We start from the raw sequence: 11274 nt of genomic DNA on the forward strand, positions 1-11274 counted from the left end.
AACGGCCGCGGAGTTGTCGCTCATCCCAACACCAGGGGGCGACAGAGCGCGAAGAGGAGACTTGGAGCGACATAAGTGGCACAAAGAAGAGATGACCGGGTGTGAACATGGCGTCTCCCTTAGACGATGATGAGCTCGCCAGTGATGATTATTATTCCCTGCTAAATGTCAGAAGAGAGGTACAATATGCAGCTGGGATCTGAATGATTGCGTGTGCGGATTCAGCATCGGTCGTCCTATAAACTTTATACTGCTGTTATTAAAGCGTTGCTCCCAAACATAGATGAAACATTAGCTAGGCAGCTAACTAGTGACCCTCGACATTGGTTAACTCTTCGGTTGTTTCAGTGAGCACAGAAGGGTCGTGGGTGACAGCTTTGGCAGCGTAATATGTTGCTTGTGCAGGACAGAGAATCGGTGTGTTTATGTGGCAATCTAAGAGCTGATGTTTCCGGACTGGCAATTGTTTTATTTTCAATTTCACATGTATGTCATGTACTTTGGAGAGTGCTAAGTAGCTAATGTAACTTCGGAGCTGCAGCATGCAACACGCAGTGCTGATTATAGTATAGATGGACTTTTTAAGTCTGCAGGAATCGGACGTTTTTGGTCGTGATTATTTACTTGTAGCAGCAAAAAGCATCGTGTTTATCTGAAAATTCGTTATGCAAAAGAAAACCATTTGCTGGCAGGCTAAAGTGTATAAGTATACTGAACTATAAATGTTATTATAATTTCCACATTCTTAAGCAAGGAAGGTAAAAACTGATTCCGAATCGGTTATAAAAATATCACTCCGAGTGATTTTAAAACATAAAATATGCTGGGGTAATGGTAGGCTAGATTACATTTTTAAAAACAATTTTTAATCCGCGTTATGTTATGTTGTAACTATGCTGTGCTCTCTTTTTTTCCCTTCAGGCTACGCAGGAGGAGCTGAAGGCGGCATACAGACGATTATGCATGCTCTATCACCCAGACAAACACCGGGATCCTGAACTAAAGAGACAAGCAGAGCACCTTTTTAACCTTGTACACGAAGCTTATGAAGGTAAGAAGAGTATTGATCCCATTTCCTTTTGATTCCTTTCTCAACCCTGTGTTGAACTGCTGATGCTCTTGAGTATGTTTTGACGTAGAGAAAGCATACTGATGGTTTATATTTTGAATCTCTTTCTAGTGCTCAGTGACCCTCAGGCACGTGCCATCTATGATATCTATGGCAAGCGAGGACTTGATGTTGAAGGATGGGAGGTGAGTCTCTCAGTGACTTGTGACTTGTTTAGACGTCTTCAGTGCCTATGACATATCCTATGTTGAGTGGCTGAGGTCGCTGCCAGCATTTATTGTTCTGTGTGATCCATTGATTGATTGAGTGCCTTGTGGTCATATTTTACATCCAGTGCCAGCAACGATAGACTTTTTTCTCCCTTGGGTCCACAATGTCTGGTGTCTTCAAACATATTTATCCCTCAAGTTTTGTACAATCAGTTAAAATAGTTTCTGCAGTCTCATTCCAGGAAATTGCTGACATTTGAGATTCCTAATAATCTGATACTGTGATTATTATTCCTTATATTGAGGCAATGATTGTTATCCTCTCACTTATAAATAAATAAATTGCAGTGAAAAAGTAGCTAGAAATGAATAGAAAGAATCAATGATAATCACTAGTTATGGGCTGTGTTGACGTGGCATGTAATTACGGGGAGGGAGGTGCATGTCAGGTTATGATGGTCTTTACATCGTAGGGTTTCAGAGGGGTTTGCGGTTACAATGTACCTACACGGTTGATTTCCCACTGAAGCATACATCACATCCATAATTAGAAAGAATGGTCGTTGTGTTGAACTATTGTTTGCTATTAAGTAATATACACTGACACACCTATAACTTCCTTTTCACGTGCGAAAAACTTCAATACCAGCTCTGTAGCGTTCTGAATTTCGACAATACCGATTACAAGAGTCAACTTATTCATTCTTAAAATACTGTATATTGAATTCATGATAAATATGACATGCATTGCTAGTCAAAACCAAGCGTAGAGTAAATTTTGTAATTAAATTTTCAGAACTCTGTGGTGTTGTGGTTTGTCTGTGTCTTTCATAGAAAAGATGCATGGTCCAAAACACAAACTCAGTCTTCAGGGGTTCACAAGCTAGTGTAATTCCAGTGCCAGTCTTATCTGTTCCAAATCAAATATGTGGATCCGTCTGCAGTGGTAACCCCATGGGAAATAAGGGAGCAGTCAAAAGTACCTTGTAACTTCTGACCATATTCATTGCAAGTTGGCAAAACAATATTCAGAAATTCAAAAAGAAAAAGCCTCCTGTCTTTGTTAGTGTTCAAATATCTCTTAGCTGGATATCGACATCTTGAGAAAGCTGATGGAAACATCAAGAGGCACGCATTAAAAAATAACATCCTTAAAAAATGTAGCGTTGGTGCCTTTGTGTGAAACTGTTCTACCTTTGCCTTCATCTAATAATGCTGGACTGTACAAAGTATGATGCAGAAAGAACAAATATTTACAGAGGAAGAATATATGGGAGAGTGATTTATATATTTATTTTTATTTATTTATGTTTCCAAGTGTAAACCTGTATCTGCAACCAGTCAGTTCTGCTCGGTTTACATTCAAATAACATATCTTCTGCCTGCAGGTGGTGGAAAGGAAAAGAACCCCTGCAGAGATTCGAGAAGAGTATGAGCGTCTTCAGAAAGAGCGAGAGGAGAGAAGACTTCAGCAAAGGACCAACCCAAAGGTATGTTTGAGGGAAGATAAGAAACCTCGCATTGAAGTGAATAAAACCCAGGAATGGTGTGCATTTTTTATGAATTTTCAATAAACACTGTATCGATTCGTGATAATTTCACAGGGAACGATTAGTGTGGGTATTGACGCCACAGACCTTTTTGACCGGTATGAAGAGGACTATGAAGATATGGTTGGAGGTGGAGTCCCACATGTGGAAATCAACAAAATGCACATATCACAATCTATAGAGGTAACTGGTTGCCCCAGGATTCTTGCTCTTCTATATATTGGATTAAGAGATGCCAATGAGTCTGTGATGGCTTTTGGGAAAGATGTTTGACTTGATGCTAATAACAGGACTCACAGTTTTATGTATTCTACTGCAGGCTCCTCTCACTACAAAAGACACAGCCATTCTGTCTGGGTCCTTGTCAACCCACAATGGAAACGGAGGCGGCTCTATTAACCTGGCTTTGAGAAGAGTCACATCAGCTAAGGGGTGGGGAGAGGTATGCTGTGTTTTCAGTGGGCATTGCACACTCCCTAGTACTGTAAATTGCTGGGATTTGTCACAAAACAGGCGTGTGTGGGTTTTTAATAACACGCTATGACATTTTAAGATGTGAGACGTTTTTGCTGTCTGTGTTTAAACAGGTAGAGTTGGGAGCCGGAGACACTCACGGACCTTTCCTCGGAATGAAGATATTCCGCAACTTGACGCCTCGATTGTATGCTTAGAAGTGCTAGAGAAAAACAAGTCAATCCTCGATATTTTTGCAACAACGTGAACAATTTCACCGATTTCTTTATTTTGCGTGTTTTCTCAGCTTTGTGACTGCTCAGTGCGGGCTCCAGTTTTCATCTCGAGGCGTGCGTCCTGGGTTCACCACGGTGCTGGCCCGTCACCTAGACAAGAACACTATGGGGTACCTGCAGTGGCGCTGGGGGATCCAGTCTTCTATGAACACCAGCATAGTGAGGGACACTAAGAGCAGCCATTTCACCTTCGCAATGCAGGTCAGGAGCCAGGAGTGATATTTAACTGAAAATCACAGCCGGTTATCACAGTATCACCAAGATTAACGCTCACATTTTATCTCTGCAGCTTGGCATTCCTCACACTTTTATGATGATGAGCTACCAGTACAAGTTTCAGGATGAAGACCAGACGAAGATTAAGGGCTCAGTAAAGTATGTTGTTAACGAGCAATATGTGTTCATAATGGAACCCCTGTTGTAGGTCATATTAACGTTGCTTTTCTGGTGTAAAACTCTAGAGTGATTAATGTTTCTATTAAATGAAGTTTGGGTGGGATAATTGTTGTGCAGGGAACTGGCCTGTTAAAGTAAATGATGGGTAGAGTGGTTGTAACTTTGCGCTTTTGGTGCAGATCAGGGTTTTTTGGGACTGTGGTAGAATACGGTGCCGAGAGGAAGATCAGTCGACACAGTGTCCTGGGGGCCACAGTCAGCGTGGGAGTGCCCCAAGGTGTCTCCCTCAAGATTAAGTAAGTGTAACTCGTTGTTCCAATTTCCCATTCATTGGAGTTTCCCAAGTTTCCCTCAATTTCTTGTTGCCATTTCTCCTTTTTTTCACAAATTGGGAGTGTGTATCTGCACATGTTAACACAGGATTCAATACAATATGATGTTAGGTGTTCCTGGGGTATGATTTAAAAGCAAGTGTATGTACAGCTTACATTTTATTTTTAGACACAGACAGACTTAAGGAGAGCATATCACATAAATTAATCATCTGAGAAACAGCGCACAGCTCACTCTCCCACTTGACCTGGAGTTCTGCAGTGTTTTCACTTTGCTGTGTTTTCAACCTCAGGCATATGACTATAGATAGAAATATTAAAACCAACTCTGTATCCACAGACTTAACAGAGCCAGCCAGACGTATTTCTTCCCTATTCACCTGACTGACCAACTCCTGCCTAGTGCTGTATTTTACGCCACAGTGGGACCACTGGTATTCTACCTCGCCATGCAGCAGCTTATTATTCGGCCATATGTGCGGGCCCAGAAGGAACAGTAAGAAACTTTCTTTACCTTAGTTGTTTCACGCAAGCGGTGTTATTGGAAGTAGCGCCACATGTATTATTATGGGCAGATTTTATGAGCTCATTTTATTTCTCCATTTATCTTTGAACTCAACAGAGATTTGGAGAAGCAAAGGGAGAGCTCGGCCTCTGATATAGCCAAAAAGAAACAGGAGGCAGAAGCTGCTGTGAGTATTTTACAAGCTGCGGTGCCAATCCTGCGTTGTTGTCAACGTTAGATAAGGGATGCAGGTGTTGTGTCTGTCAAGCAGTATTATTCTTGCCAGTAGAGAGAGATGGGATTAGATAAAATGCAGAGCATTAGTCAAATTCATTAGTTTAATCCACACAATGTAAAACCTCATTATTTGTGTCTCTTTTCATATCTAAAGGTCTTGCTCATGCAGGAGTCAGTGCGCAGGATTATTGAAGCTGAGGAGGCTCGGATGGGTAAGATTAATAATATTTGAAGAAAGCGGTATCCTGAAAATAATGTTATTTTTAGCCGATTGTTAAGAAAAAATATAATTATTTTGGATTCAGAGCTGTTTTTTACATTTTGAGCGAAATCTATTGATGTCGGCTTGAGTTTTGCTCAGTACAAAGTGTAAATTCTCACATATTGCAGCGTTTGGCTACATCAAAAGAAAAAAATCCTTTATTAGCAAAAGAAAAAAAATCTCTGTTTTCACTTGTTGATAATTCCTACCACACACTTAAAAAAACATAGAAAACACTGTAATCATCTTCTTCAGAGGTTCACTAAAACCGACTTTCCTTTGAGTATCAGGTAACTTGCATTGTTCACACCAATTTCTTTTTAAATTAAGCTAAAACAGTTAATAAAGAACTATAGTTTTTAGTGGATTTTTGTGACCCTGCTACTTTCTTTTTCGCTGGTGATAATTAGTCTTCTTTGTTAGTTTGTCTTTGATAAGCAGAGGAACAAAAAGCTTTGAGCAGACAGCACAATTTTCACCTTTGGGAGTTTGACGAGCGATAATTGCCTTATGACACCTGTCACAGTTGAGATTGTTTGATTTTTAGTATCATCGGCGGTCCTTTAGACTTCAGGCCTATAAAGTAACAGTTAATAACAGTGTGTGTGTGCGTGTAGTGACAGGCATGCAGCTGCTCTTTTCTATTTAATTGACCGCACTCATAAATGGTTACAGTGTTGTTTATGCAGCCTGTGATTAAAATGAATTATGGTGTTTTTATGTCTTTTTATTGCACACTTGCAAAATTACTTTTACAAATGACTAAAAAAAAGTTCACTGGTCTCTTCACAGACTCTTTAGCTGCAACTGCTGGCACATAACGTTCAAACTGTGAAAATAGAGATTTGTGTTTAATAGTCAACCTTGGTTTTCTGAACTCTTAATACTAAACGGGTGTTTTATTGATGTTTTATTGCAGAAGAAAGGTTTTAATGTTGATGCTGCTTACTTAAACAGGTCTCATTATCCTCAACGCTTGGTACGGCAAGTTCGTCACAGACAACAGCAGAAAACACGAGAGGGCAAAGGTCATTGATGTGACCGTGCCACTGCAGTGTCTGGTGAAAGACTCAAAACTCATCCTCACTGAGGCTACCAAGGTAATAAGTCAAGACTTTCAAACTCAAAATGTAACACTTGAAAAGTCAGTTTTACAAGTATAGTGTTTATTCCAATAATTTTTTAAGAATTAAGTGTTTTCCTGCAGAAAAATAGAGTAGCCTCACAAGTTGACATCCACGGCTCGCTACGTTAGTCTCTTGGCAGTGCTGCATGACTTTGTGTTCCCTTTCCAGTCAGGACTCCCTGGCTTCTACGACCCCTGTGTGGGGGAGGAGAAGAGCCTGAAGGTGCTCTATCAATTCCGCGGGGTCATGCATCAAGTCCTGTCAGGAGACACGGAGTCACTCAGGATACCAAAGCAATGTAAGTCCTTTGGACAGTATGCTTATGCACTCACTGGCCACTTTTTTAGGTACACCTCTTCAGTCATTTTTAAATGCAAATTATCTTAACAGTCAGTCACATATCAGGAATTCATCTCATTCGGACATGTAGACACGGTCACGATGACCTGCTGAGGAGAATGGGAGGGAGAAAGGTGGCATATTTATTTGTGCCAAATTGACTGAACTGAGTGTTTCCGAAACTGCTGATCCATTGGGATTTTCCCACACAGCCATCTCTGGTGTTTAAAAAAAGATAAGTGAGAGTGAGTTCTCTAGGTGAAAATGGCATGTTGACGTGAATAGTCAGGCTGATTCAAGCTGATAGGAAGGCAGTGGCAACTTAAATTGAGCACTGCTTACAAGCAAGGTATGGAGAAGAGCATCTCTGAATGCACAGCTCTTTGAAACTTGAAGCAGCAGCAAAAGACCACACTGGGTGTCACTCCTATCCACTAAGAACAGGGAACTGAGGCTGCAATTCAGACCAGCCCAAAATTGGACAAAGGAAGACTGGAAAACCTTTGCCTGGTCTAAAGAGTTTTAGGATGTTTTCAAACCTATAGTTTGTTTACTCTGGTCCAAATCTGTTGCTGAGTTTATAAACTTGTAGGTATTTCCTGTAATATGTAAATGTAATGCCATCAGTATGCACCAAAATCTTTGAGCAGCGTTTCCAGACTTTATTGAATCTATGCAACAAAGAATCGAGGCAGCTCAGAAGGCAAAATAGGGTCCAGCCCAGTACTGGCAAGCTGTACCAAACGAAGTGGCCGGAAGTGAGTACAGTACCAGCATTTCCACAATTTCTATAGAGTTAACATACTTGCAGATTCATACTTTTGTTTTCTGTCTTACTCGTCCTAGTTTTAGATGTTTTAGACTGCAGGGTAAATTTACATCAAATCTAAAAGTCTTTTTGATATGTTAAACATGAGATTTTTATTTGTTTGTTTATTTGTTTTTTATTTATTTGAAAATGTCTGTTAAGATATACCGTGCTAGGCTATCTGCCATCTCGGCGTGCCCGATCTGACTTTGTGGATGTTATTTCTACTTTACAGCTCACAGGATTGATGCAGACACATAGGAGCACTCTCCCGCTGACCAAAAAGACTCACCTCTTGACTGTTTAACAGAAGATGGATAAAACTCTGTTTTAGATACGACATGGATTCAAGTCTCTGTTACGCAGAAATTGTGAATTTACTTTTTTGTGTTTATATTCATTTAAATATGCAGAGAGGAATAAAATCATCACAGACTGGATTAATCTGTGTCTATGGACTGGGTCGCGGCCTGCTTAGAATTCTGATGTGACACCAAAATCAATGGCTACCATCTTAATTCCCCGGTGTCCTCGGCTCTTTGGTATCCATTTATTTTTGGTATTGGGTGTAATTTATAACAGAGTTCTCTGTACTGTATTGTACAAAAACTGCAGTGCCTGTGTGACTGAAGACATGAATGCACCTATGTTTAAATGCCATATGATTAAAATCTATCTCTCATGTTGTTGAACTATTATTGCCCCTTTATTTAAAAACACAAAAAGAACCAAAACACCTTTTTTTGTCATGCTTTTGGTATGAACTGTCTTTACTTTGTTGTAGCCAAGAAAATAGTCAACTTGCTTTCTTTTTAGCGTTCTTTTGTTTTTATCAGAAATAGAAGAATCGCGTTCTTTTGGCCCTGACTCACAAGTGCGGGTATTTCAGCATGTTTGATTTGCCAGATATTCATAGTGGATGCCCCTCCTGCCACAACCCCGAAGGCATTTGTATGTCGCTCCATGAACAAACGCAGTTCTTTCACTTTCTGGATGAATGTAAAAGATACTGGAACCCTGAGTCACAGCATTATCTCTGCCTGCTCGGGATGACTAACGAGCTCTGGGATGAAATTTACTGGAAACCACGTCAGTTGACTAATTGAAATCTAGGCGTCTGTTTCACTTCAGTTTCCCTTTACTTAAGACTCTTTCGGCAGAGGACCGAGCATTTTAATGGACTGGACTGGTTGTCGAAGACGTGAGGAGCACTATGGATGAAAGCAGCAGCTCCGACCCGGACCAAAGTCCGCCTAAGAAGTCTTCAGCAGCTGCAACAGCGTCAGCCTCATCTTTCAATGCAGATGTAAGAGTCCCTAAAAGTTACTTGGAAATATAGAACCGATCAGGTTAACAGAAACAAAAACCGCGTTAATTGCATTTTTAGTCACCTTATCCTCCTCGCGCAAAATTGACCGCAGTCGCAAAATCTCCAATACACCGGAAATCGATCATGGCAGTTTATCCACAAATACACAAAATCTGACATCAACCTGCCTCGTTTGGATATTAAATTCCTGTAGGAAAGTAAAACTTCTCATCAAACCGCAATGAAGGCGAAAAGACGATCCTCATAAGGAGGGACAGACAAAACATAGCAATGCAGTAGATACAGAAGAACTACGATCGTGCATAATTGTAACATTTTTATTTTTCTTTGTTTCAGAACTTACAACTTAGAATATTTCTGCTGTTTCGCACATTTTGATACAAAAAGTCCATATTTGTCCACAAGTAATAACATTTTTCCCTCATCAGTTATTTATGTCAAACCGAAGGGGCTGCCTCATGCCGAAGCTTGCTTCTTAAAAAAGTTAAGTCGAAATTTCGAATGATCTTAAAATTTGTTATTTTTCATTTACAGAAAACAAACGGTTTTTTTTTCTGTAGTGATGTAAACGCATTGTTATAGTGACCCACTACTGAGGTTAGAGTGAAGAATAAAAATATGCACCTTAATTACTTCTATTGTGTTTTCACCAGCACTTACTTTTAGGCCCCAGTCACAGTCAGCTGCTGGCTGGACGAGTAATGCAACCACGCCTAGTGGTTTTACATTCAGTTGAATGTAAATGCCAAACATTTTGCCCAAGACACCACTCTTTAAAAAGGAAAATATGCACTTAATAAAAACAAAAACAACTTCTTAGTTGGAAATAAATGCTTTTCCTGTATTTTGGCTGGGAAAGTAATGCCTCAAACCCCCCAATGACCCCAGAAAGTTTGTTTCTAACTAAATATAAACATTGCTAGGATAATATTTTATACAGGCGAACATTGGTACAATTATGATATATCTCACCCCCACTTTGCTGGGTGGAGTAATAGATATAGTGCACCAAGATTCGTATGATTCATGTTTTTAAGGAGTCTAAAATGTGTCAGACTGTTGTCGCTTCGACTTCTCTTTGCAATATCAGATTTCAGTTCTGATAGCAGTCACACCCAACGTGGTTTGTAAATAGTAGTAATCTGCACTACTGTAGTCTTTTTGTGTTGTAATTCCGTATTATTAGGCTGTTCAAAAAGCTCCATGAAAGACCTCCATTGAATCCAAAATTGTACAACAGCAATACTTACTGGGACCAGGCCTCATTATAATATATCATCCCAGTGGAGGTCTTTCTATTCTAGGTTTGCTTTTGGTTCCTAGTTTCCAAAAGCAAATTGTGAGTCAGAGCATTCAGCTATCAAGCTTCTCTCCCTTGTAAGCAGCTCCCAGTTTCGATTTGATTTACAGACATCTCCTCAAATTAGGTTTAAAAATGTCCTTTTTAATAAAACCCAGTTAGGGCAGAATCCAGTGACCTTGAAACATTCTTAGTTGTTTTGTTATAAACTCTGGCTGCTGGGAACGGCACATGATGCACTTAACATTTCAGTCCTTATGCATTTACTAGTGTACATCACTGACTTCTTTCTAACAGTTTATATTTTGTCCTTGTCTCCGTGTGCTCTCTTTATCTTTCTGTTTTTGTTCTCTTTTTTTAAGGTCCTGGAGGAGATCTTCCTAAATGTCCCTGCCTGTCAGGTGGTTTGTGTTTGTCAATTAGTATGCCATCAGTGGAAGGAAGTGATTGACAGCGAATCTTTGTGGAGAAAAAGGTGCAGAAGAGAAGGGTATCCCATCTGTAGTTTTTCAAAAAAAAAAAAACAGGACTGGAAGTTGTTTTATTTCTTGTCCAAACAGAAAAGAAATCTCCTCAAGAATCCAAATGGAGAAGGTAAGTAACCATAAAATGAACTTTACTTAACATAGTAGTATGATTCATTTTCACATAAATCCAAAACATTTAAAACACCATTACTATTACTATTATTTATTTATTTGTTTATTTTCTAGAAGGACTGAATGGCTGGGAGATCTTGAGAAATGGTGGCGATCAGTGGGTTGCTTAGGAGACCACATCCAGATGAAGCAGTCAAAACAAATGTTGCAACCTCTTTTGAGTGAGTATTTAACCCTAACGGATATACAAATGTAACTGATCCTCTAAACCCATAGACGTAGAGATGAAAATGAAAATTTCATCTCTGCGTGATTTTATGCAATGCAGACATGTGAAATGTTGGATAATAACCCAGAATGTTGAATCTGTTCAGCTGGACGTTGCGCTTTTCAGTGGGAGAGAAGTCACTTGAATGAGTGATTTCTCTCCCAGTGAAGTGAAATCCTGGAATTTCCTTACCT

At 39.8% G+C, this 11274-nt stretch overlaps 2 protein-coding genes across 3 annotated transcripts; both read left to right on the forward strand.

Moving 5' to 3' along the window:
* Nucleotides 1-47: 47 nt before the first annotated feature.
* dnajc11a (DnaJ (Hsp40) homolog, subfamily C, member 11a) lies at nt 48-8265 on the forward strand. 2 transcript variants are annotated; one of them, XM_080898172.1, is made up of 16 exons: nt 48-179; nt 922-1051; nt 1181-1254; nt 2667-2768; nt 2883-3011; nt 3148-3270; nt 3416-3489; nt 3589-3778; nt 3867-3952; nt 4153-4269; nt 4646-4801; nt 4928-4997; nt 5202-5259; nt 6267-6409; nt 6605-6734; nt 7819-8265. In XM_080898172.1, the coding sequence occupies exons 1-16, from the start codon at nt 108-110 to the stop codon at nt 7842-7844; spliced, it is 1680 nt and encodes a 559-aa protein (XP_080754298.1). In that variant the 5' UTR covers nt 48-107; the 3' UTR covers nt 7845-8265. The 2 variants fall into 2 exon arrangements, with proteins under 2 accessions (XP_080754298.1, XP_080754297.1); XM_080898171.1 differs by lacking the exon at nt 7819-8265 and adding an exon at nt 7426-7806.
* Nucleotides 8266-8598: 333 nt separating this feature from the next.
* On the forward strand, nt 8599-10999 carry LOC308407118 (F-box only protein 6-like). The gene is made up of 4 exons (XM_080898571.1): nt 8599-8889; nt 10576-10688; nt 10774-10807; nt 10927-10999. The coding sequence occupies exons 1-4, from the start codon at nt 8797-8799 to the stop codon at nt 10933-10935; spliced, it is 249 nt and encodes an 82-aa protein (XP_080754697.1). The 5' UTR covers nt 8599-8796; the 3' UTR covers nt 10936-10999.
* The last annotated feature ends 275 nt before the right edge of the window (nt 11000-11274 follow it).

The sequence above is a fragment of the Rhamphochromis sp. 'chilingali' genome (assembly GCF_963969265.1).
Source record: "Rhamphochromis sp. 'chilingali' genome assembly, chromosome: 12".
Taxonomy (NCBI): domain Eukaryota; kingdom Metazoa; phylum Chordata; class Actinopteri; order Cichliformes; family Cichlidae; genus Rhamphochromis; species Rhamphochromis sp. 'chilingali'.